At 42.3% G+C, this 26,746-nt stretch overlaps 1 protein-coding gene across 4 annotated transcripts in view; it reads right to left on the bottom strand.

The window, feature by feature from the left end:
• TCTN2 (tectonic family member 2) overlaps nucleotides 1–24,589 on the bottom strand; it is a 45,010-nt gene extending 20,421 nt beyond the window's left edge. For 2 of the 4 annotated variants that reach the window (XM_056821883.1, XM_056821885.1), the window contains exons 1-13: nucleotides 24,457–24,589; nucleotides 21,291–21,395; nucleotides 20,890–20,966; nucleotides 18,143–18,335; nucleotides 13,265–13,365; nucleotides 11,133–11,329; nucleotides 10,754–10,880; nucleotides 7,909–8,047; nucleotides 6,915–6,980; nucleotides 5,808–5,942; nucleotides 4,262–4,339; nucleotides 2,535–2,615; nucleotides 849–963 (exon numbers count right to left, since the gene is read on the bottom strand). In XM_056821883.1, the coding sequence (XP_056677861.1) occupies nucleotides 849–963; nucleotides 2,535–2,615; nucleotides 4,262–4,339; nucleotides 5,808–5,942; nucleotides 6,915–6,980; nucleotides 7,909–8,047; nucleotides 10,754–10,880; nucleotides 11,133–11,329; nucleotides 13,265–13,365; nucleotides 18,143–18,335; nucleotides 20,890–20,966; nucleotides 21,291–21,395; nucleotides 24,457–24,583 (1,541 nt within the window). In that variant the 5' untranslated portion in view covers nucleotides 24,584–24,589. Of the gene's footprint in view, nucleotides 1–848; nucleotides 964–2,534; nucleotides 2,616–4,261; nucleotides 4,340–5,807; nucleotides 5,943–6,914; nucleotides 6,981–7,908; nucleotides 8,048–10,753; nucleotides 10,881–11,132; nucleotides 11,330–13,264; nucleotides 13,366–18,142; nucleotides 18,336–20,889; nucleotides 20,967–21,290; nucleotides 21,396–24,189; nucleotides 24,414–24,456 lie in introns of those variants that run through there. The other 2 variants (XM_056821884.1, XM_056821886.1) reach the window with 2 other exon arrangements.
• Nucleotides 24,590–26,746: the final 2,157 nt, after the last annotated feature.

The raw sequence follows: 26,746 nt of genomic DNA, 5'->3' as shown, positions 1-26,746 counted from the left end.
GATATAGACAGGTGGGTATTCTCAATCAGATGTGGCATATGGTTAACAATTATCTACACAGATTCCTGGCTTCTCCAAGCTGTAAAGCTGGGGGGGGGGCAGAGGTGGGGGGGGGCAGAGGTGGGGCAGGGGGAACAACAGCACAAACCCACAAAGGGGGCTTTGTCTGAAGATGACTACAATGACTTTATTCCCCAAAACAGATCTGTCTTAGAAACCTGACTTATCAGAAGCCAGAAATACCAAGTAATTACTCTACAAATTTGTTTTTCTGCACTGTAAACCATGATTGACTCTTAGCTTGGTTAGGTTTAAGGCAGACTTTGTTCTTTGTTTTGTTTGTATAAAAACCCTTCTGTCTTACAATTGAGACTTAGTATCAATACCAAGCCAGAAGAGCAGAAAGGGTGAGGCAACTTGCCCTGGGTCACATATCGAGAAAGTGCCCGAGACCAAATTTGAACCCAGGTCCTCCCAATTGAACCTCCTGCCTCCCCCAGACTTTGGCTTTGTAATGCAGGATCTCGGACTCAGATCTGGAAGGGCCTTTGGTGGTCATCTAGTCTAACTTCTCTTTATTTCACAAACCAAGAAACTGAGGTCCAGAAAGGTCATATTCTGTAAGCTGCTCTAACTCCAAATCCAGCCTTCTTTTCACTGTGCCAAGGTGCCCCATGTGCTCTTCATGTCTCTACCACACCATCTTCCATTATGAAATATATTTCACATCGCTATCTGAATAACTCTTCAGCAAGCCAATCCAATGTATCCAATGAATAACTCTTCAGCAAATCACCCCACAATGCACTCCCTTCCCCATGGAGCCCAACTTCCACCATGATGCTCACCTGAGTTGGGTACAGTTTTCATCAATGCCAACCTCCAAGAAGCATCCAGATGTAGTGTCTTCTCCAAACAAAACTGGGGTGAAGGTGTCTACTGCCCTGCACAGACCACTGCCAACTATGAAACAAAGGCACTGGGAAGTGTCAGTTGCCAATTTTCCCCAATTCAAAGTGACTTTATTTCACACAAGTTTAGCATTTCTCTCCCTTTCTCCCTCTTTCCTCCCCTTACCCTCCATCTTAATATTAATTCTAAAACAGAAGAGAACTAAGCACTGGGTGGTCAGAGGTTAAGTGATTTGCCTGGGGTTATACAGCTAGGAAGGGTCCAAGAACAGATTTGAACCCAGGTCCTCTCAACTCCAGGCCTGGTGCTCTATCCACTATGCTACCCAGCTGCTCCCTTATTGGCATGTCGCTTAAAAGAGAAATGAGGCCCCTGAGTTTTCTGATCCTGGTGGCTTAGAAGGCCCCACAGATCCACTGAACTTTTCAGAACTGGTTATGGTCAAGGCAATCCTTGTGCCTGGAAATATTAGCTAAGACTCCATGGAGGGCCTCCTCCAAGGACAAAATACAGGCTTTGCTAGCAGAAGGCAGTGACTCAGACAAACAGAGCTCGTCTCTCCTACCAGCGAGGGATGGCACCAGGGCAGGCTGTACCCATCAGCAGCAGACATGGCATCAGAATCCAGGATTCCTCCTCCTGCCCCCTACTTGCCCAATCCCTGCTAATCAATCAGTTAGCATCTATTAGGTGCCTCTTACTCTGAGCCAAGTACTATTCTCAGTGCTGGGGATACAAAGGTAAAACGAAAATAATCCCTGCCCTCAAAGAGCTTATATTCCACTGACAGAGATGAACAAGTATATGGATAATCAGTCAATCAAGTGACAAGCATTCATTAAATACCTACTATGTACTAAGCATAGCAGATACAAATACAAAAACAAAGCAATTCCTACTCTCGAGGAATGAACACAAACCACCTTTATCTGCCTGCTTTCATTAGAATGCAGGCTCCTGGAGGACGAAGACAATCTCAATTTTGTCTCCGTACAACTCCAGTTTCAACATACTGCTTGGCACCTAGGCGGTATTTAATAAATGCTTAACAGTTGATTTACTGATTCAGCAATCCTCCTCTCCAATGAACCAACACATAAATCAAGTCTGGGAATATGTATGATGGTCCCCACCCATAGGCCCCCACTTCTACCAAGAAGGCGGGGAGATATTTTCTCCTCTCTGGGACCACCATCAATTATATTTCAAATAGTCAAAATAGAGGCTCACACCTCTCTGTCTTTTATTCCCAGAAAAGTAAATTCACGTCAACTACAAAGCAAATACCTGGAGCCCAAGAGAGGCCCAAAGAGTGGGAGAAACAACACGGGGTTTGAGCTTGATCTTCAAAAGGGTAGGTGTTCTACAAGGTAAAAGTGAGGAAAGAGCACTCCAGGGATGAGGAACCACTTTTGCAAAAGTAGGGAGGTAGGAAATGAAATCTCATGCATGCCTGGGGAACAACATCAAGCAGGCCAACTAGGGGAGGGAGAGAATCAGCATGGAGACTGTAATCATCAGCACAGAAGCAAATTAAAAGAGGTTTGGTTTAACATGGTCTGTCCAAGTCAGAGAACAAGAACCTGGAACAGAAGGAATGATAACAAACCCATCAAGATTACCTGGCTGCCAAAGGTTAATGGTGGTGATATTAGTAGCGTTCTGGAGATCGAGGGCTCTCACCGGCTTGCCAAAGTGGTAACCTAAGAAAGGATATAAACGATGAAGGAGGCTTACAGGCTTTTCTTCTACTAAGATTATTCCAGAACCAGTTAAAAGGGACTTGGGGGCATCAAGTACTGTCTCAAGCAAAGGGAATATGCAAAACCAAAGGAAAATAATGCTCAACCCAGGATGTGAAAGTGTCATCAACAGAAGAACAGGGCAGAAATAGAGGGCCCTGGCACGTTTTTAAATGGGCCCAGCAATGAATGGGCTGGACACCTGCTGGAAAGACAGCACCAGCCCAAGGGCAAAAATGGCTCAACCACAAAGACTCATGGATCTCTCTTCTAAGGTTTAGAAGGGGGCAGTCTGCATCAGAGACAGCCGTGTAGCAAGGTAGATAGACCATTGGGTTTGGGGCCAGGAAGGTATGAATTCAAATCCAGCATCAAACTCTTCCTTACTAGTTATGTGATCCTGTGCATGTCACTTAACCTCAGTTTCCTCAACTATAAAATGGAGATCATAATGGTAACTATCTCCCAAGTTGCTGTCAAGATCGAATGAGATAATGTTTGTGAAGGGTTTGGAAAAGCTTGATCAAAGCACTAAATATTTTGATTATGTGGGGATCTTTACTTTTATCAGTGCTGGTATTTCCTTCCCCTCTGAGAACATAATCACCCGGGTGCAGCTGGGTGGTTTGGAGACAGGAGGTCTTGCATTCAAATTGGGCCTCAGAAACTTACTAGCTGGGTGACCCTGGGCAAGTCACTTGACCTCCATTGCCTAGCCCTTACTGCTCTTTTGCCTTAGAACCAATTGGTTCTAAGGCAGAAAGTGAGGGTTTTTAAAAAAAAGAACATAATCCCTCTATAATTAGTAGATTCACAGCAGGATCATAAATTCAGAATTAGAAGAGACCTTAGAGTCCATTGAATCCACAAACAGATCCACAGAGATGACATGCCTTGCTCAGGAAGAATCGGATTTGTCTGCAGAGGGATTTGAACCCAGGTCTTTCTGACTTCTAGTTCTCAGCCTTTTTCACTGTGTGAGGCTTGCCAAACCTGGTGCAAGAAGAATCCATGGCTCTGATATGTTTAGCCCCTTGCCCTCCCCATCCTGGCACTCATGAGCACAGAGCCTCATCACTCTCTCAGAGAGGCTGACCCTTGGGTACCACACACACAACCCCTCCTTGGGTCTCACTTTTCCCTAGCTCAGAGTTACTTTCTGCAATAAGAAATAAATCTCTTAGTGAATTAGACAGAGGACCACAGACAGGATCAAAGATTAGAGCTAGAAATAGTCCATAGAGACACAGACAAGAACTTGAGACCCAGAGGGGTCAAGTAACTTGCCAAAGATGACACAGAACCAATAGACTTTTTCCACAGCTTTCATTAAACTCCACTCCCAGGCCTCAAAAAAAAAATCATCGTACTGAGGACTTTGGATTTGGAAGGAAGGAAGGAAGGAAGGAAGGAAGGAAGGAAGGAAGGAAGGAAGGAAGGAAGGAAGGAAGGAAGGAAGGAAGGAAGGAAGGAAGGAAGGAAGGAAGGAAGGAAGGAAGGAAGGAAGGAAATTAAAGGGTTGGCTTGGGGAGAAGAGTGATATGAATTTTTAAAAAACATTAATTCTTGACTTTTCCACAAGAAGAATCAAAATATAACCATCTTACCTGGATTTCCAGATCGTTGTTTGATGTTTTTAGTATTAAAGCTTAAAAACATGACTTTGAATCTCTGTGTCAACATTCCTAGGAATAAAATAACAACAAATTTAATAAACACTGTTAATTCCTCTGAAAGAAATGATGGATCTGTTCTGTTTCTCAGACTTCTTAAAAATGCATTTTATTTTCAAAATTTTTGCTTTTTTGCCATCTTTATTTACAAATGCATTCTGACCCTTCCCAGAGCCAGTCCTTGGACCAAAAAGAAAAAAATAAAACAAAGATGTGGGGGGAAAGGCAGTGGCAAAACTAATCGGCACAAAAACAGAGTATGGGAATATATGTGACAATCTGAACTCATAAACCCAACCTCTACAAAGAAGGCAGAAAGATAGATTTTCTCCTCTCTTCTTTGGGAACAAGGTCAATCCTTTATAATTATATTTCAAATCTCCAAAACAGATGTTCTAAATAACTAGTGATTAGAAAAAAGCAGATCAAAACAACTCAGAGAGACTACCCCAGAGATCTGATTAACTAATAAGGCAGTAAAAGAAAATAAGAAATGTTGGAGGGGGTGTGAGAAAATTGGGACACTAATCTATTGTTAGTGGAGTTATGAACCTATCCAGCCATTCTGGGGAGCAATTTGGAATTATATCCAAAGGGCTATAAAACTGCATACACACCCTTTGATTCTGTAATACCACCAGTAGGTCTGTATACCAAAGAGATTTGGGGGGAAAAAAGTGAAAGGATCCAATTGTACAAAAATATTTAAAGCGGGTCTTTTTGTGATGGCAAAGAACTGGAAACTGAAGGGATGTCCATCAAATGAGGAAGGACTGAACAAGTTGTGGTATATGGTTGTAATGGAATACTTTTGTACTATAAGAAAAGATGAACAGGATGAGTTCAGAAAAACCTGTAAAAGCTTGTATGAACTGATGAAGAATGAAGTGAGCAGAACCAGGAACACATTGTACATATTAACACCAATATTGTATGATCAATTGTGAAAGACTTCATTATTTTCATCAATACGATGGTTCAGGACAATTTTGAAGGACTTTTGATGAAAACGCCATCTGCCTCCAAAGAAAGAATTGACAAGTATCTGAATACAGATCGGAGAATATTATTTTTTACTTTATTTTGTGAGTGTGTGTATGTTTCTTTGGTTTTTGTTTTATGTATCTTCTTTCACAACATGACCAAAATGGAAATATGTTTTGTATGGATCATACATGTATAACTCATCAAATTGCTTACCATCTCAGGGAGGTGGGAGAGAAAGGAAGAACAGAATTCGGATCTCAAAATTTTAGAAAATGTATGTTAAAAATTGTCATTACATGTAATTGGAAAGAAAAATAAAAAACTATGAAAATAAAATACATATGAAATATATGCTCATACCTCTCTATCTTTAATGCGGTCATAAACATATGAAAAATCTGTTTGATCTATTTTAATTAGAGGCTTTACAAAGACAGGGGAAAAAAAGACTCCAAATAAAAAAAATCATATTATCTTTCCCTCTAGGTATTACCTTGCTGGTTGGGATGAATTTTTCCCCAAATGAATTTGGCACTGGCCTCAGTAATTGTCGTATTTTTCCACATGAAAACGTAATGCTCTTCCAAGATCACAGTGTCTGAAACTTCTTCAGGAGGAAGAATTACTTCTGAAAACAAACCCACACAGTCAGTCCTATGAGCTGCACACTCCCTTCTGAGTGAGCATAATCAGAGTTAGACCAGATCCAAGAGACACAGAAAGAGCCTCTCTCCTCAAATCCAACCATTTCACCAAAAGTCTAAGTGACTTAGTCATTACCACATTAAAGTCACTATTTTAAATGGTCAAACTTAAAAGTAAAAGGAGTCAGTGAAAAGAATTGTAGCCCCAAGGGATTGTTACCTTCTCTGGAAAGTGTTAGAGTCCATACCTTTGATTTCAAAGGAACAGAGATGTAGAGCTGGGAGGGCTCTGAATTGTCAGCTAATCAGAACTCTCCATTTTACAAATGTGGAAACTGAGGCTCCGGGAAGTCATATAATCATACATTTAGAGCTAGAAGGGCCTGCAAGGGTCATCTAGGTCAGCCCCCTTATTGTACAGACGAGGAAACAGAAAGGAAGTAATTGGCCAAAAGTCACCCAGGTAGCAGATCCAAGAGCTAGTAGTGGTCCCCAGGTCCCAGAACTCTAAATCCAGAGACTTTTTCCTTATTTGGTTTATTTAATGGGTAACTAACACCTTTGGTTTTTTCACAAATCTTTCCCAGGAAGACCTTCCTATTAAACCTTAAGCCAAAGTCAAAATATAGTGACCACATCAGAAAATGCAGCATTCCACATCCACACTCCCCCACCTCTCTCAGGGGCCAAGGATAGTTTGTAACTATTCACCAAACCAACATATTCATTGCCATCCTAAAGATTTTTATCAGTCAATCCATCAACAAACATTTATTAAACACCTACTGCATGCCAAGAGCTGGGGAGACAGACAACATGAAATCATTCCTGCCCTCTAGGAGCTTATGTTCTTATCTGGAAAAAGACATTTCTAGAAGTCTCCTCTCTAGAATCACTGTCTTCCTGGCTTCTTGCAGGATTTTCAGGTTGGTGGGGCCAACGTGTAAGTAAGGTACCTGTGTTAGAGATGTACTTGTCCAAGGCAGTTGATTGCTCTTCTGTCACCTGGATTGTGATGCTACCTAGGAAGAAGACAAAAGCGGCCTGTGTTGCACATCAGAACCACGGTTTTCTTCTTCAAAGAGACAGCCTGTTTCTATATTCCTAACTACGGTAACGGAGGCTGCTCTCCATGCCACACGCAAAGCAAGCTGACCCACCGGAGCACATCAGACATGACCACACAGGCCTGTGGGAAAAGGTCACAGCAAGAACGGTGCAGCCCAGATCAGTGGGGCTTTGGGGGAGAGCTGCAGTTGATGCCACCTGGTTGTGAAAAAGAATACAGCTCCTCCTTTACTTATTTACTCTAGGGTTATTACAGTTATTAGTTATTCTTTGGACTGGTAGCACCTTTGGCAGTGGGTGCCTCTCTTGCCCATCAATCCACTCCTTTGACACCCATCTCAGCCCTCTGAGGTCAAACATAGAAGCTCCTGTTGCTAGGGAGCACAAGGACGATGAGGATGACAAGTTTGAGAGGAATACCAGCAGCTGTCATTTACCCAGCATTTTACGTTTATTGTCTCATTTGATCCTAATTGAACATGTCAGACCTGGAGTCAAGGAGGTCTGAATCCAAATCCAGCCTCAGACACTTACTGGTTGTGTGACCCTAGGCAAGTCACTTCCCCTCTGTCTGCTTCCCTGTGATCTATAAAAAGGTGCTAATAATAGCACCTCTCTGAGAGGTGTTACGAAGATCAAAAAAGACATTTGTAAAGCACTTTGCAAATCCAAAATACTATACAAATGCTAATAAAATTTAAATTAATTAAAAGTGTTATATAGGAATGGCCCTTTTAAGTATTTCTAAAACTAAAACAGCTTCTCCAAAAGACAAATGAATATGTTTTGACTGAAATGGTCCAGTAGTAATACTTTCTAACATCACGGCTCTCAAAGGAATGAGGGCCTTTTCTTTCTTCCCCTCTAACAAGAGCAACATACCTCCCAAGGTACCCTTTTTTATAGTCCTGTTTCTAACACTTGACCGTTGGTATGTTTCCAGGTTAATAAGACACTTCACATCGAAATCCTTAAGGAAAGCCACCGGGGCATGTTGAGTACACTGCCCCACCAGAGACATCTAAGGACAAGGAAAACAAGACAAGGTTTATGACCACAACAAAAGCAATGGCCCCAGCCTGCTTCCTTGGCTAATAGAGGTTCACCAAAGGCTAGCTGCTAGACATTTCACCATAAATTACTTGCTAATCCATGTGTAGAATAGACTTATGAAGAGATTTCATTTTCAAGTCCATGATGCTCCATATAATAGCAAACCAATATTATCATAGCCCTATCAGCTCTACACTTTTACATTATTTCATGTGGAGCCATGAAAAGGCAGGTACCATTCTCACCATTTTAAAGATGAGCAAACTGAGACTCAGAGAGATTTGGTGATTTACCTGGGATCACACCAGGGTCTTTTTTATAATTGTGCCCCCTCCAAAGCAGGCATCTCACTAAACGTAAAGGAAACCACTGCCCATAAAGATCCATATACTTAGTGCATTCGCCTTCATTTGCTCTTTCCTATCACAGATAAGGTCTTAAAATTCACACAGGAAATAAGACAATGGCTTGGGTAAAAAAACTCACTGAATAATTTAAACTGTTTAAAAATTGAGATCATAAATAGAAAACTAAGTCAAATTTATAAGAATATAAGTCATTCCCCAATTGACAAATAGTTAAAGGATATGAACAAACAGTTTTCAGATGAAGAAATCAAAGTAATCAAGAATCATATGAAAAAAATGTTCTAAATCCCTCTTGATTAGAGAAACAAAAACTAAAAAAAACTCTAAAGTACCACCTCACATCTACCAGATTGGCCAATATGACAGTAAAGAAAAGTGATAAATTTGGGAGGGGGTGTGACAAAATTAGGAAACTAATGCATTACTGGTGGAGTTGTGAACTGATCCAACTATTCTAGGAGAAGGCAATTTGGGACCATGCCCAACGGACTGTAAAAGAATGCCTACCCTTTGATCCAAAAATATTACTACTAGATCTATATCTCAGAGATTTTTTAAAAGGGAAAATAACCTATTTGTATGAAAATATTTCTCACTGATCTTTTTATGGTGGCAAAGAATTGGAAACAGAGGAGATGTCCATCAATTGGGGAATGGCTGAACAAATTGTGGTATGTGATGGAATACCATTATACTGAAGATGATAAACAGGATGATTTCAGAAAGAGCTGGAAAGACCTACATGAACAGATGCAGAGTGAAATAAGCAGAACCAGGAGAACATGGTACACAGTAACAGCAATATTGTGAAATGATAAAATGTGATAGACTTTGCTACTCTCAGCAATACAATGATCCAGGACAATTCTGAAGGACTTACAACAAAGAACGCTACTTCCAGAGAAAGGCCTGTTGGAGTTGGAATGCAGATCAAAGCAGACAATTTTTCACTTTAGTTTATTTGGGTTTTTATTTGGGGGTTTTGGTTTTATATGATTATTCTCTTACAAAAATGAACAATATGGAAATAGAATTGCCTGCCAGCTAAGGGGGATGGAGGGAAGAAAGAAAGGGAGATAATTTGGATCTTATGATTTCAGAAAACATGTGTAAATGTGTTATTACATGTAATTGGTAAAATAAAATATATTCATAACAAAAAAGAATATTTGGGGAAAAAAGAATAAAGATTATATGTAACTAAAAATTATTTTATTTAAGTAACACATAGGGAATTGATTTTATTTCTCTAACTTCTACAACAGTAACTGAGCCAGTATATCGAAAGTCCACTAAAAGGCTATTCAAAAGAATTTCAGTCCAATGGTTCTTGGTCAAACTTAGAGAAAGCATGAGCTGTAACCTGGTTGGTGTGATCCTTTCAACACAGTAAGAGACATCAAGAGCTGAGCAAGTGAATAGCTTAGCAAACTGTGCACTTAAGCTCAGTTAGGAAGAGCTGGGTTCAAGGCCTGCCTCAGCTATTCAACAGCAAATCATTTGACTTTCCTGTGCCTCAGTTTTCCCATCTGTTAAACACAGTTTTTGGACTCAAAATGCCTCTACAGTCTGTCCTGTCTCTAAATCTATGCATCTAATAACTGTTCTTTTTAAAAAACAACTTACTTTTACATGGTGCTCTAAGGTGTGCAAAACACTAGTGAAAATAAATAGGGAGGTAGTAAAGTAGATAGAGAGCCAGATATGAGTTAAAATCCAGTCTCAGACACTTAACAGCTGTGTGACCCTGGGCAAGTAACTTAAGCCTGTTGCTCTATTTCCTCATCATAAAATTAGCTGGAAAAGGAAAGGCAAAGGGGCAGCTAGGAGGCTCAAAGACAGAGAGCCAGGCTTAGAGTTCATCCTGAGTTCAAATCTGGCCTCAGTCATAACCTAGCTGTGTGACTCTGGACAAGTCATTTAACCCCAATTGCCTAGCCGTTCCTATTATTCTGCCTTGGAACTGATACACAGTATTGATTCTATTATGGAAGGTAAGGCTTAGAAAAAATTTTTTAAGGGAGAACATGGCCAAAAGTCCCATAGATTGGGCAGGTAAGGATGGGCTGAAGGATATATTTATGTCTCTCAAATCACACATCCATTTCCTCGAAGGTCTGAGATAAAATAAAAACAAGAGGGAGAAATTAGGAGAATTGGAAGCATATTGTGGTCAGGGATTGGTCTGTGTTTGTGGTACCACCAGGGTCTAGTCCTGCATCTCATACCTAATGAGTTTAAAGAAGGAAACTGATAGATGATTGAGAAGAAAAAAGCTGGCCACATCTTTCAACTTAAGTCCTGACCTGGGGGATGGTGAAATACGTTTTATTCACTGTTATAAGTGGATCGCCTTGTATATAGCCAAAATCCGACGTGTCTTTCACGGGAACATATGAAGGCATTTCGAACATGGTCTTTTTATGGCGAACACTACAAGTGAAAAAGAAAGAATTATTGTTCACATTTTGAACCATTAGCTGTTCAGCCAAAGCCATTGGTTTGCCATCCTTCTTTCAAATGCACAGCACAAGAAACCCTGGGGGGGGGGGGGGATAAAAGAAGATGAATTCCAGAGAAGAATTCTGCCGAATAGGAATAGGAATCAGTCCATGACCAATCAGACGAGTAGCTCCATCAGCACCCAGGCACAAGAACTATTCATGGCAGACTTTTTCTACTTACATAGAACCATCGAAGAAAAGACCAAGGAAGGGGCTATTTTCCAGAGAGGACTGAACACACAAGAAGGGAAACCAATCTGGCCTCTCATTTGTCTCACTGTTAGAGCACAGTTGGTCGAAAGGTGGGTTTGTCTGTCCACCAAAAACTCCTGTATGGCAATGATCTTTGAACAGTTCTATTAAATTGGGCCGGCATTCCTGGGAAGAAGATATACAAAAGAGCAGTCAGCCCACGTGCCAGAGCCTACGCTGCTCCCGTCCACCAAAATCTTCCCCCCAAAAAAAGATATTTGTACACTTGATGGCACCAAAGCCAGATCTTGCTGGTGAAACCACAGAGTGGGAGAAAGGCTCCATCATCCTGCAGACCAGATGGTGCTTGTGCTAAAACAGAGCAGAAACAAGCACTATCTCTGTTGAACACTCTATGGGAGCCAAATAAAGCTAAGGCAAGAAGCCAGGAGATAGGTCCTGGGTTAAAATTTAGCCTCAGACACCTCCTAGATGTGTGATCCTGGGCAAGTCACTTAACTCCCATTCCCTATGCCTGATAGTGCTTCCACTTTAGAACTGATTCATGTCTTGATTCTAAAAGAGAAGGGTTTGGTTTTATTTTTTTTTAAGTGCAAAAGTAACTAGGAAGACCTAAAGCCCTGATGGCACTCTTGTGTGAATGACATGTGTCAAGTAAATTAGACAGAGTGCGCCTGCCATGCAACCTCAATTCAAAGAACACAGGGGCAAAGAACCCTAAAGACTGCCAGAAGCCTGAAATACATCACTATCTTCTGGCAAAGGAGAGTTACTGTTATTTGTAAGAGTTAAAATTTGGGGAAACTAAGGCAGGGTAGAAAACATTCATTATGACAACCCTGAGAAATCAAGGAAAATGAAATTGTTTCAGAGACTCTTTAGCAAGACAAAGAAATAGATAACATATTTTGTAAATGTGCTGATCAAAAGTAGTTAATTTGGGGGACAGCTGTGTAGCTCAGTGATTAGAGAGTCAGGCCTGGGGATAGGAAGACATGTCTTAGCTATGTGACCCTGGGCAAGCCACTTAATTCAGATTGCCTAGCCCTTACCACTCTCCTGCTTTGGAACCAATGCTTTAGTTTTGATTCAATGACTGAAGTTAAGGGTTTAAAAAGAAAAAAAATTCAATTCAATTCAACAAGCATTTATACAGCTCCTATTATGTGCTAAACTGGGTAAAATAGCAAATAGACAGTTGGCCTCAGAGCCCTCAGACCTGGGTTCAAATCCTACCTCTGACATACTGTATAACCCTAGGCAAGTCTTGTACAGCCCTGGGCAACTCTTTGAGACTATAAGGAGCAGGGAAGTTGCTGACTTCCCTCACATTAGTAGAGGATAATTTCCTTTCCTGGGAGGTCCCTAAACCAGGGAAGTCCCAGGTCCAGTCCCAATCCTAGGTGTAACATGCTATGCTGAGGTACCCTAAAGGCGCCTGCATTCTCCTGGAAGGAATGATCACAAAAAGAACTAGCATTCCTGGCTCCATTCTTTCCCCCAGCTCTGTTCAGCCCTCCCCTCCCCTGCCCCTGAGGTCCATGGGTTCAAGTATCATTGTCTCATTGGGTCTTCCCTATGTCCCTGTGAAGAAAGAACTCTAAGTATTATTAACCCCATTTCTGGAACTTATCCTCAGAGAAGAGATGACTTGCCCAGAGTCACACGGCTAGTTAGTGAAGGATAGAGACAGAATTTGAACTCAGGGCTTCTGACTCCAAGGCCAGAACTCTTTCCACTATAACAAATCCTCTCCTTGCATACACTAAGTGCTAAATAGATCTCTGCTGAATTGAATTGACCCAAAAGGATTTAGAAAAAGAGTAAAAACCACTGAGTCAGAAGAGGCCTTCTCACAGCCTCCGGGGGAGCTGGGGCTGGAAGAGGAAACTGGAACGACCCAGCTCAGCCCTTTGGCTACTTTCTATCCTTCAGCAAAACTAACCCGAGATCTGCAGAAGCTAAGACATTTGGGGTTGAAATAATACAGACGGTTGTTGGTAAGGAATCCCTAGAAGGTTGCCCGTAGAGTCAGGTGGGCCTGGCCCGGCAGCTGCTCTGACCACTTCTGCGTCCATATCTGACGAGGGAAGCCTCTACCTGGTCACAGCAGCAGCGGACGTCACAGGCCCCAGAGACCAAGTCACAAGGACAGGGACCGAAGGGCTTGTACTTCTGCTCAGGAACACTGGCAGCACTCTCTGAAAAGGCAAGAAGAAAAGAAGGAAGTTTTACAACACAGGCAGAGAAACAGAGGTTGGCACGTCTCTGGCGGCCCAAAGGCCAGATAGGCTGTCTCTGAGCCAAGCTCCAAGCCATCGGGCCCCAACCAACCACATAGCCTGCAGGCCCGCCATGGATCCCGCCGGCACAGTGGCCGAGAAGGCCCATTCAGCCGCCAGGAAAACCCAATTAAGGCTCTTGGGCAGAGCCCCAGCTTCCAGGTGACGAATCGATCGACCAAGGAAGACCCTGGCAGGAATTTTGCTAGCAATGATTCACACACGCCCGATGACCGTCACGGGATAGGCGGTTTCCTTTCCCTTTACAGAGAAGGGCGGTGGCGCCTTTCGAGAGCTCCTGGGGGATGACCTCCTCTTGCGTCTGACCCAGAAGACTTCATCACTGCTCTGCGAGCTCTTGGGATGGCATCAGGATCGGGGCCTTGCCCTAGAAGGAGCCCAATGGCCTTCCAAACTTCTCCAGGCGGAAGTTGGCCTAGAGAGGGACTGACTTAATGGCTTCCGCTCTAGTGATCTGTTGAGAACAATGGGGAGGTGTTTGGCCCGGGTCCAAAGACCGTGTCCTTATCACTGACCAGGGCTGAAATGCCGAGAGCACGTGGCTGCGAGGAGCCTGGACTCTGAGAGCAATCTTCGCTTTATTCAGCGGCCATGGGAAACGGCTCTAGTTTCTTGGGAAGGTGGCAACATGGTCAGTCCTCGGCTCAGAAACATCCTTTTGGCTGCAGAATAGCTTGGAGCGGGGGCAGCTTAGAGGCAAACAGACCAATTAGGAGGCTACTAAAAGAAATGGGTGAGAAGCAACGGGAGCCTGAGCAGGGTAGGTGGCTGTGTTGTGAGTGGAGAGAGAGAAAGGGACGGATGTGAGAAGAAGGATACTCTGAGCTAAATATTTGTGTTACGTGAATTACTTTTAGCACCCAAATATTTAAAATATACCATTAAAAATCACTCCATTCCTCTATAATATACATAACACAATCTAGAGAAACCCCATTATATCAATGGCCTGGAAGGGAGAGAGGGTTAACCCCTAGTTCAAACCAGTTACAGTGGGAGAGAGGCCTGAAGATCAGGATCTGGCCCAGGACACCTATTCCTTCAGCCTGACCCATCCATGGTTGAGCAGGGTCCTTGCTAATGGCATTTTACCATGTCAAAGGGCAGACAGTCTTTTATCGCCCTTTGGGCCTAGTTCCAAATTGCCCTCCAGAATGGCTGGATCAGTTCACAACTCCACCAGCGATGCATTAGTGTCCCCACTTTGCCACATCCCTTCCAGCATTCATTACTTTCCTTTGCTGCCATATTGGCCAATCTGCTAGGTGTGAGGTGATACCTCAGCGTTTTGATTTGCATCTCTCTAATCAGGAGGGATTTAGAACACTTTTTCATGTGCTTATTAATAGTTTTGATTTCTTTATCTGAAAACTGCCTATTCGTGTCCCTTGCCCATTTATCAATTGGGGATTCAATCCTTTTCTTATCTGTTCTGCCTCTCTTTCTCAATGACTGCAAAACTTTTCACACCGTCATGGGGTCAGAGTGGACAGCTCAGCTCACAATTATTACTAGGAGCACACTAAGGGGCGCTGTCTTCGTTTGGGCTTGCCCCCAAATACTTGGAAGTGCTTTGCATGGTGCACCCTACTTCTGACTTGGGATGGAGTTTGAGAACTCAATAAAAAGCTGAGATGGGGGGCATCTGGAGCCCGAAAGGGCTGGTGCTTACCCCTGAGACAGCATGAACAGCTGCCAGGGGGCAGGGGGTAGAGGTTGGGAGTTGGGGAATATGGCTGAGAGTTAGGGGTGCTTAGAAACAGATGTTTTAAATTCCACATATCAATTCAGCTCTATACATACTTGTCATGGACCCACTACATGCGAGGCACCATGCTAAGAAACATAGTATCTATGGTAATAATGTGTTTAGAACACTCGGAGCCTATAAAATGAGGAAAACACAGTCCTGTTTCTTATGTCAGTTCCAGATATCCAGATAGTTCAGTCATTTTTTAAAAAGACTGTTTTCTTATTCAGTTAAACAACAAGCATTTATTAAACACCTACTGTGTATCAGGCTCTGTGCTAAATTCTGGGGATACAAAGAAAAAGGGAAAATCAAAACCAGCCCCTGTTATTCAATATGCAATATTATTGCAATATTCAATATTGCAAGCAGGAGTGTATTCGTAAATGTTTAACAATTGGCTGTGGGGGGGAAGGTGTTCCCAGAATGTTTAAGCTTAATCTTCATTATTTTTTTAAACCCTTACCTTCTCTCTTAGAAGCAATACTCAGTGTGGGTTCCAACACAGAAGAGTGGTAAGGACTAGGCAATTTGGGGTTAAGTGACTTGCCCAGGGTCACACAGCAAGGAAGTGTCTGAGATCAGATTTTAAGCCAGGTCCTCCCATCTTCAGGCCTGGCTCTCTATCTACTGTACCACCTAGCAGTCCCTATATTATTACATTGTTTTTCTTTCATTTAGACAATCAACAAAACAATAAATCAAACCCTGATTTGAAGCACTGGCTGGTTTCCAAGGTGTGAACGTTCATACTGAAAATTTAACAATTAGCTCTTCAGTTGGTATGAGGTGGTTCAACCATGTCACTGGCTACATCTAACCTTTAAGCCAAGTTAAAGAATTTGTAAATCAATTAGTAAGCATTTGTTGAGAGCCAACTAGTGCCAGGCACATTCAGGTTGGGAAATCACAAAATCTGAAGGAGGATATCACAGTAATAAAGACTTTCTGGGAGCAGCTGGGTGCCTCAGTGGATTGAGAGCCAGGCCTAGAGACAGGTGTCCTAGGTTCAAATCTGGCCTCAGACACTTCCTAGCTGTGTGACCCTAGGCAAGTCACTTGACCCCCCCATTGCCTAGCCCTTACCACTCTTCTGCCTTGGAGCCAATACACAGTATTGACTCCAAGATGGAAGTTAAGGGTTTAATTAAAAAAAAAACAACTTTCTGGGTCCAGAACTGAGATTGCACTGATCTCTGAAGCACCTGGGGAGAGAAGCAATGCAGACTGACAACTGTTTTGAAGCTTATGGGGTTAGACAGTGATATTGCTGAGAGTCAGATGGCAAAGACAGGATTGAAACCCAGAACTTCCTGATGCCATGGTCATGTCACTCTCCCAATGCCATGCTACTTCACTGCAGTAACACGTTATGTAGGACATGATAGCGTAGTATAATCTATATCAAATTGCTTACCATCTCAAGAGAGAAGGAAAGAATTTGGAACTCAAAATGTGAGAAAAATGAATATTTTAAATGGCTTCTACATATAATAGGAAAGGAAAATAAAATGTGCCTGGAGGAAAAAAATGGAAACATATTTTTACCTCCTTCACCTAAGAAACTAAAGGTAACGATAATGTCTCTAAAATCACCCCAATTTTTTAAACCCTTACTTTCTGCTTTAGTAACAACTCTAAGGCAGAAGAGTGGCAAGGGATGGGTAAACAGGGTTAAGTAATTTGCGCAGCGTCACACAGTTAGGAAGTATCTGAGGCCAGATTTAAATTCAGGTTTTCCTGACTCCCGACCCTGACTCTATCCACTGTGCTCCCAGCTGCCATCCAATGCTTTTTAAAAAAGATCTTAGACTGGCCAATATGGCAGTAAAAGAAAATGATAAATGTTAGAGAGGATGTGGCAAATTTGGGACACTAATGCATTGCTGGTGGAGTTGTGAACTGATCCAATCATTCTGGAGGGCAATTTGGAACTATGCCCAAAGGGCGATAAAAGAATGTCTGTCCTTTGATCCAGCCATAGCACTGCTGGGTCTGTATCCCCAAGAAATCATAAAAAAGGGGAAAAAATCTGCTTGTACAAAAATATTTATGACAGCTCTTTTTGTGATGGCAAAGAATTAGAAATTGAAGGGATGTCTATCAACTGGGAAATGGCTGAACTAACTGTGGGATGGAATATTATTGTGCTATAAGAAGAGATGAGCAGAATGATTTTAGAAAAGGCTAGAAAGATCCACATGAACTGATACAAAGAGGAATAAGCAGAACCAGAAGAACATGGTACCCAGTAACAGCAATACTGTGCAATATCAACTGTGAAAGACTTAGCTCTTCTCTCAACAATACAAATGATACAGGACAACTCTGAAAGCTTTGTGATAAAGACTGCCACCCACCTCCAGAAAAAGAACTGTTGGAGACAGATGCAGATCAAAGAATATTATCTTCCACATTAATTTATTTACAGTTTTATTTTGGAGTTTGGGCTTTAAGAGTATTCTTACAATGACCAAAGTGGAAGTATGATTTGCATGATAATACATGTATAATCCAGATCAAATTGCTTATCATCTCTGAGAAGGGAGAGGCAAGGGAGACAGTTTGGATTTTATAATTTCAGAAAATGTATGTGGACAATTGTTATTGCATGTAATTGGGAAAGCAAAATATTGAATCAAATTAAAAATTAAAAAGCAGTCTTAAATCACTGCTAATTCTGACAAGTACCACTGCGCCTCATTTATAAGCTCCAAGTCTGGGCTGGATCATGATACTGACCAGTAATCCTCACATACACGTGAAAAATCAGCTGGTTTTCTAATGAGATCTTGTGTGGGTCTTGCAAGCTTGTTTTTCCCCCCCTTTCTATTCACAAAGCAAATCACCAATATAATTCTAAAATATGATGTTAAGAAAGCTTTCCTTGCAGCTTTGGGATAAATGATTCCATTATTTCCTTACCTGATACATTCTGGGCAAAGGAAATGTTAGGGTAGATTTCAACTTGAACGAGTAAGTGTGCCAAACAGGATGAGTTGTGGGATGCAGAAACCAGCAGAGTATCAGTAATACAGGGAAATTCAGAGAAGGAAAGTGTCTCAGAGAGGCAGGACTGTAAATCACTATTCAAGCTTATGGTCACTTCTGAGATCCCCTGGAAAAAAAAATACTTGCCTTAGCTCAAATCTGACTTAGAAAATCTATTTATAATCACAACCATCCCACACACCAAGAGACAACGAAGCCTCTAGCCAGCCCCTCCTGATTTTACTTTGATGTTTCATCACTGAGGGAATTCCCTCCATCAATGCAGATGACAGTCTAGGACTTAATTGCCGAGTCCTAGGGAGTTGCTAGAAGCTAAGAGACCTAAATGACTTGCCTGGACAAGACCTGCCTCTGACACTCTGAGCTTAGAATTGAGGGCCAGTGACTGCCCAAGGTCTCCCAGGCAATTATAGCTGAGGTAGACAGGGTATCTATTACTACCCCATTATTATAGATGAAGAAAGAGGCTCTGAATCATTAAGATAAGACCCAAGTTTAATCTCTGGGTAACTCTTGGGCAAGTGACTTTGCTTCCCTTAGCCTCAGTTTCTTCATCTGAAAAATGAGAGGGTGGGATTCCCTGGCCTCTGAAGACCCTTCCAGCTCTCTATCTAATGATCCACAAGACCTTATGGTCTTTCTGATTCTAAACCCAACACCTTCTCTACAGCTGGCTGAGCTGCTCTCAAAAGAGAAATCCCCAAAATGAAGTCAGGGCCAGGGAGTCACACAGACAAGGCCCAGTGGGAGGTGCCTCATGGATTCCTCCACAATTCATTCAGCCCACCCACCCACCATTTCTTCCTTCACTTGGCATCTTTCTAGGTGTCAAGTCAATACCTTCATTTGTCTAGGGCTCAGATCAGAATTGAGGTGGGAGGAACAGAGGACCTTGACATCTCTTTCAGCTTTAAAATCCTATAACTGATAGCATAGGCCTTTATCCTAAAATGGACTCTAGGGATTGACCATCTAGCCTAACCTACCCATTTTACAACTAAGGAAGCTGAGACCACAAGCAGTGATCTGATCTGCCCAAATGACCCATGGGTAATTCTGGCAAGGATGGGAAACACCAGGATTACCCCCATTTTCAAAGAGGGGAAAAAGGCTCCAAATCACCAAGAAACCCCAGAACTGAGACCTGATACCATGTTCACAGTCTCTCCACAATGACACCAAGATCTTCACAGCAAACCCTTTTGCCCCAAGATCACAGATCTAAGGCTGGAAGGGCTCTCGGAGGCCACTGATGGAGGTCAAACCCCTTACCTTACTCTAAAAGGACACTGAGGCCCAGGAAGGGGGAAAGTGACTTGTTTGAGGTTATAGAGGCAGTAACTCAAATCCAGTTCCTATGACTTCAAAGTCATTGTTCTCCCCCTTGTACCCCATTTCCCACCTGCTGTCAGATCCTGAAAGAAGATAAAATAAGATGAAACTGGAGAGTCCTGGGTTCAAGTCCTAGTTTAGATACTTGTTGGTTGTGTGACTAAAGGCCAGTCCCTTAACTTTTTTTTTTTATATTTAAACCCTTACCTTCCATCTTGGAGTCAATACTGTGTATTGGCCTCAAGGCAGAAGAGTGGTAAGGGCTAGGCAATGGGGGTCAAGTGACTTGCCCAGGGTCACACAGATGGGAAGTGTCTGAGGCCAGATTTGAACCTAGGACCTCCCGTCTCTAGGGCTAGCTCTCAATCCACTGAGCTACCCAGCTGCCCCCTCCCTTAACTTTTTTAAGCCTCAGTTGCTTTATCTGCAAAAGGGGGCTAATAATCCCTGCAGAACCTGTCTGACAGGCTCATTTGAAGAAGCTATTCTGTAAATTATAGTGAACTCTATAAAAGTTCTATCCTATATTCTTTCTTTTGACACTCATCACATTTGTGAGCCCTTTCATACAACAAGCATTTATTAGCTAACTACAAAATAGCAATCACTGAGAATGCAAAACACATTCATGCCCTTAAGGAGGGCCATGAGAACAAAAAGTATATAAGAAAGTAAAAATAAAGTATTTGTTGTTATTGATCGTCATGTCCAACTCTTCATTACCCCATGTGGGGTTTTCTTGGTAAAGATACTGAAGTGGTTGGCCATTTCCTTCTCCAGTTCATTTTATAGTTGAGGAAACTGAGGCCAACAGGGGGAAGTGATTTGCCCAGGGTCACATAGCTAGTGAGTTTCTGAGGCCAGATCTGAACTCAGGAAGAAGAGTTTTCCTGATTTCAGGCCCAGCACTCTAACCACTATGCACATAGCCCCCCAAAGCAAAGCATAGAAAAGTAGATACAGAGTAATTTGAGGAAAAGGAAGAAGACAACAGAAATGGGGAGGAGGTGGTTCTTGGGATGAGCCTTAAAGGAAGCTGAGGATTCTCAGAGATGCAGGTGAGGTAGGAAGGCTTTCCAGAGATGGGGATGCTCATAGAATAGGGGGAGAAGAGCAAGGAAGCCAGCTTGGATGGAACATAAAATGTATCAAGAAAAGTCATAGGCAATAAACTTGAAATGTAAGGATAGAGCCAGAGCAGGGAGAGCTTAAATGACTAATAGAGGAGCAACTAGTTTATCCTTGAGGTAATAGGGAACCATGGGAGCTTCTTGAGCAGGAGGTGGCACATGTCTATGAAAAATGACAAGATTGAATGTTGAACATACCACACCAGGAGTCACTGTCAGAGTCCAGTTGCTTGTTCCATTATTCTGCAATCCACAATCAGAAATTGGCAAAATTCCTAAATGAAATGAGGTAAGAACAGAGAATGTTTTCAAGGTTATTAGGCTTTTTAATCCTACCTTTGTGTCCACAGGTTTAAGGCATTTCTCCCTTTTAAAGAGCATAATCTTGTCTTGTAACTATCTCAGAAGCAAAAATCCTCCTACTTTCCTCTCTTCTCATCCCCCAAAGTGCCAAATCTGGGAGTCACACGATCAGACACCAGACAGCCAGAGGCTGGAAGATTATTTAGTCTCTTCCCCTTGTGTCCCAATTAGGCCTCCATCCCTCGGGTGTGGGGGGGTATTGGGTTTTCTCAAAATCAGCAGCTTAGATTCCTTACCCGACTTATTCAACACAGAGAGAGTAAGGCTGACGTTCTCTGTATCTCCAATCAAGGATGCACTAGCCGAAGTATCAGACATATGAATGAAAGAAGGCAGAAACACTGGGAAAGAGAAGAGTCAGAGACAGACATTAATACCTTAAAGGTAAGAACCTCAAAGAGCTTTAAAGAACGTCAGTCAAGCAATGCCTTCTTAAGTGTGTGTATGGATGGCCGAGGGTTAGAGTCAATAACAACAATAACAAACATTTATTAAGCACCTTCACTATGTGCCAGGCAGGGCCACTAGATGGTCCAGTGGATAGAGTGCTGCACCTGGAGTTCAAATCCAGCCTCAGACACTTACTAACCACGTGACGCTGGGCCAGTCCCTTAACCCTAGTGGCCTCAGCTTCCTCATCTGTCAAATGGGCTGGAGAAGGGAATGGCAAACCACGCCAGTATCTCTGCCAAGAAAATCCCAAATGGAGTCACAGAGAGTCAGACACAACTAAAATGTGCCAAGTACTGGATTAAGAGCTGGGGATAGAGAGGCAAAAGGGAGCCCCTGTCCTCAAGGAGCTCTCCATCTAATGGGAAAAACAACAAGCAAACAATTTCATACATGTAGGATACATAGTGAATAAATGGAAAGTAATTTCCCAGAGCAGCTGCATGGCTGGATAGTCAGTCAAACTTGGAGTCAGGAGGTCCTGAGTTCCAATGTGACCTCAGATACTTTCTAGCCATATGACCCTGGGTAAGTCACTTAATCCTGGTTGCCTAGACCTTACCGTTCTTCTGCCTTAGAATTGATACAAGACAAGGTATAAGGATAAAGAGAAAAAAAAAGTAAGATATGTATCTCTGATGGAAGTAACAGGAAGATGCCCTCCCCAGGGATGCTAATTGTTTTTCTTTGCTCTGGTGGGGTTGGCTCTTTTCAGTGATAAAAATGCCCTTTATATGGGAATAGAAAATAATTTTCTTGGTACAGGAAACTCCCTTTCCTTCTTTCAGTCTTAAAAAGTTGCCTAGAACTCTTGAAAGCTTAGAAGGCTCTCCTCAGGGTCCTCAAATCAGTAAACTGTCTGAAGCAATATTTGAACACAGGTTTTAAGAGAATCCTGGATTTGGAACTGGAAGGGACCTTAGAAGTTATCTAATTCAACCTCCTCAATTGCAAGTTGAGGAAACTGAGGCCCAGGGAAATGAAATATTTGTCCAAATTTAACAGAAGGAATAAGCATCAGAGGGGTCAAGTGAACCTGGGTCATGGAGAATCTAGTGCAAGAATTCTTAATCTAGGGTATATGAAGTTGCCTTTTTTAATATTTTGGTAACTATTTCAATATAATTTGTTTCCTTCGCAACCCTATGTGTCTTCTTCAGTGCATTTAAATAGCCAATATGGAGATATGTTTTGCATGAGCTATATCAATTTGCTTACTGTATCAGGGAGGGGAAAGAGAAAGAATTTGGAACTTAAAACTTTAAAAAATGAATGTTACTAATTGATTTTACATGTAATTGGGATCAAATAAAACATTATAATAAAAAAAGATAAAAAACTAAATTCTGAAGCATAATTAAATAAAAAAAAATAAAAACCTAATTCTTCCAAAGGAGTCCAGGCCACAGAAAAGATTAAACTGCTCTGCCTGGAGCCAGCATTCTTTCTACTACCCTCTGGGTGCCAAGATCAGCTCTCTCTTGGTACAGAAGGCTGTCTGGCGCTGTTTACAGAGTAGTTACCTAATAAATACCTAGTGATTGATTGCCAAGGTCACAAAGCTGACAGAAATGGCATTTGAACCAAAGAGCTCTTATTCCAGAACTCAAAAGTGCTGTTTGCTGTGGTTGCTGCTGCAGAGGTCTGGGACCCCTCAGTACCTACTGCCTGTAGGCAGGAACAACAACATAGGGTGCTGAGATTTACAAAGTACTTCCTGGGCATTAGCTCATAGGATCCTCACAATGTTAATAAAACTAGCATTTTCATAAATATATATATGAACATATATATAAGCTATAAGGTTTACAAAGTGCTTTGCAAATATCTTTCCCCTCAATGTTAATAATTATCAATGTCAGAATTAACCATTATATAGTAATTTAAGGTTTGCAAAGTGCATTATATGTTATCTCGTTTTTTTAAACCCTTACCTTCTGTCTTAAAATCAAATAGACTCCAATAGGGAATGGCTGAACAAACTGTGGCATATGATGATATAAGAAACGATGGGCAGGATGATTTAAAAAAAAATCTGGAAAGATCTAAATGAACTGATGCAGAGTAAAATAAGCAGAACCAGGAAAACATTGTATACAATAACAGTAATACTGTGGAATGATCAATTGAGATGGGTTTAACTGCTCTCAGCAATGCAATGATCAAGGACAATTCTGATGGGCCTATGAAAAAAAAATGCTATTCATAGCCAGAGAAAGAACTGTTGGAGTGGGAATGCAGATCCCAGCATATTATTTTTCACATTGGTTAATTTGTGTTTTTATTTTGGGGTTTTGATTTTATAAGAATATTCTCTTACAACGACCAATAGGCAAACGTGTATATGTATAACCCATCTTGTTATATATAATTGGGAAAATAAAGTCTTTTTTTTTTAAGCAAAAAAATCAAATGGATTCCAAGGCAGAAGGGCGATAAATTCAAAAACTAGGGTTACGGGGGCAGCTGGGTAGCTCAGTGTGTTGAGAGCCAGGCCTAGAGATGGGAGGTCCTAGGTTCAAATCTGGCCTCAGACACTTCCCAGCTGTGTGACCCTGGGCAAGTCACTTGACCCCCATTGCCCAGCCCTTACCACTCTTCTGCCTTGGAGCCAATACACAGTATTGACTCCATGACAGAAGGTAAGGGTTAAAAAAAAAAACAAACTAGGGTTAAAGGACTTACACCGGATCATACATCCAGTAAATGCCGAGGCAGGTCTTGAACCTAGGCCCGACGGACTCCAAGTGCTCCACAGTGGCTTCAGTATCTGTACGGTATCTAACAGTAGATGTTCCAGTTACTGTGGTTCCTATCTTACAGATTGGGGACCAGAGGCTTGAAGCAAATTGCTTTAGGTCTCAGAACTCAGAGGTGGTCAGAGGCAGAATTCGCACCCTACCCCGCCCTATCACAACCCCGCCCCCATGTCTAGGCCACGCCCCTACCCACCAACATCTCCCCACAGGAGCCTTGGGAAGCAGAGCAGGAACAACAGCAGCAGCAGAAGCCGAGAGGCCGACAGCGTGCGAGGCCTGGCCGGGCCCATGGCTCCGAGCTCACTTCCCCGCGTTCTCATACCGAGGCCGAGGCCCGGGCCCGGCCCTGCGACCCCCAACAAGAGACCCGAGCTAGGAGCAAAAAGGAAAAGGCATCATCAGCAGTGCCGGAATCGCCACCTCTACGGCCATCTTGTCAACGGAATGCTCTGGTCTATAGCAACCGCCAATCGGCTGCAGGCGAAGCAAAGGAGCATCTCTCAATTGGTCTAAAGCTACAGAAAGAACCCGCCTTCATAGCACGCCCCGCCTCCAGACTGATTGGCATCACTCTGTCTCCGCCTACCTCAGCGCATGGTTCCGCCCACCTCTACTGCCACGCCCTGAGTGATTGCGTGACTTGATGGACCGGGCTCTGGGCTCACCTCCGGTTTTAAGATCCTGTTGGAATGTGTGAGCCTGGACGAGTCGCCTGGCCTGCACCCCCACCATTAGATTGTAAGCCCCTGGCTAGCACGGACTGCCTCTCCCTTAGCACAGTGCTTGTAAGATCTTAATCAATATTTATTGACCGCGGAGGACCAGGAGGAGAACTGGGGAAACGACTGGGTGGCTCAGTGGATGGAGAGTCAGGCCTAGAGCCGGGAGGTCCGGGGGTCAAATCTGTGTTTTGTGTGACTTTCTAGTTGTGTGGCTCTGAGCAAGACACTTAACCCCCATTCTCGCTTACCGCTCTTCTGCTGATTCTAAGGTAAAGGTTAAAAAAAAATATATATATATATATGTATGTATGTATATATATATATATATATAGAGAGAGAGAGAGAGAGAGAGGGAGGGAGAGAGGGAGAAAGAGAAGGAGAGAGAGGGAGAGAGAGAGAGAGAGAGAGGGAGAGGGAGAGGGAAAGGGAGAGGGAGAGGGAGAGAGAGGAGGGGGGAGAGAGGAGAGGAGAGAGAGAGGGAGAGACTCAGAGACTCGGATTAATGTCTAGAGACAGAGTAACATAGCAGTCCAGCCCTCCCCAATCTATTTACCTACCCACTCCATCCACTGTAAAACAATTCCATTTAATAAACATTTATTAAGCACCTACTATGTTCCTGAAGATAGAAAAGGGGGCAAAAGATAGTCCCTGTCCTCAAGAAACTTATGCTAATGGAAAGTCAGTATGCAAACAAATATATGCAAAGCAAGCTATAAACAGGATAGAATGCCAGGCCCAGAGTCAGGAGGACCTGAGTTTAGATCCGACCTCAGAAGAGTCCTAACTGTGTGACCCTGAGCAAGTCATTTGACCTCATTTACTTAGCCCTTGATGCTCTCCTATCTTAGACTTGATAGGAAGGCAGAAGGTAAGGGTTTAAAAGAAATAAAGAAATAATATAGAGAAGGCACTGGGACTGAGGGGTTCTGCCACTGTTCCTGGATGGGATGTGTCAATCTGCTTACTCCCCTATGCCCACATTCACCATCACTGTAACTTTTTTGGGCCAAGAGCAGCTAGGTGGTTCATTAAATAAAGCACCAGGCTTGGAGCCAGAAGATCTCAGTCACTTCCTAGCTCTGTGACCCTGGGCAAGTCACTGTACAGTTTTAGTTTCCTCAGTCATAAAAAATAGAAATAACAGCACCTACTCCCAGCATTATTGAGGACCAAGTAAGATAGTATTTGTAAAAATAAGAAAAATTAAATAATATTTTTAAAGGCACTTAGCATTTTTAGGAAAGTAACAATACTATATACTTATTCCTTCCCTCCTTTCTTCTCAAAAAAAATAGTTCTTATAATACCTTGTACATGAGTCCTTTCCTGAATCTTCTCCTTCATCAATGTATTTTGTAAAGGCTTCTATAAATTGTACAAAATATATATAAATTTATAATAATAACATTGTATAAAATATATTTGATATTTTAATTTTATTAATTTAATTTAATTTATTATATATATTAAACCCTTTCCTTCAGTCTTAGAATCAATATTAAGTATTGGTTTCAAGGCAGAAGAGCTATAAGGACTAGGCAATTAGGGTCAAGTAACTTGCCCAGAGTCACAGATAGGAAGTATCTGAGGCTAAATTTGAACCCAGAACCTCCTGATCCTTTATCCACTGAGCCACCTAGCTGTCCCCTCAGTTCTATAAATATTCTCTTCCCCAGCTAGACTATAGTCTTTTTGAGGGCAGAGAGATTGTTTCTGCTTTTTGTTTCCCCAGGACTAGTACCTAGTAGGTGCTTAATA

Source organism: Monodelphis domestica, chromosome 3 (genome assembly GCF_027887165.1).
Source record: "Monodelphis domestica isolate mMonDom1 chromosome 3, mMonDom1.pri, whole genome shotgun sequence".
Lineage (NCBI taxonomy): Eukaryota > Metazoa > Chordata > Mammalia > Didelphimorphia > Didelphidae > Monodelphis > Monodelphis domestica.
This window is presented reverse-complemented; position numbering and strand designations above follow the sequence as displayed.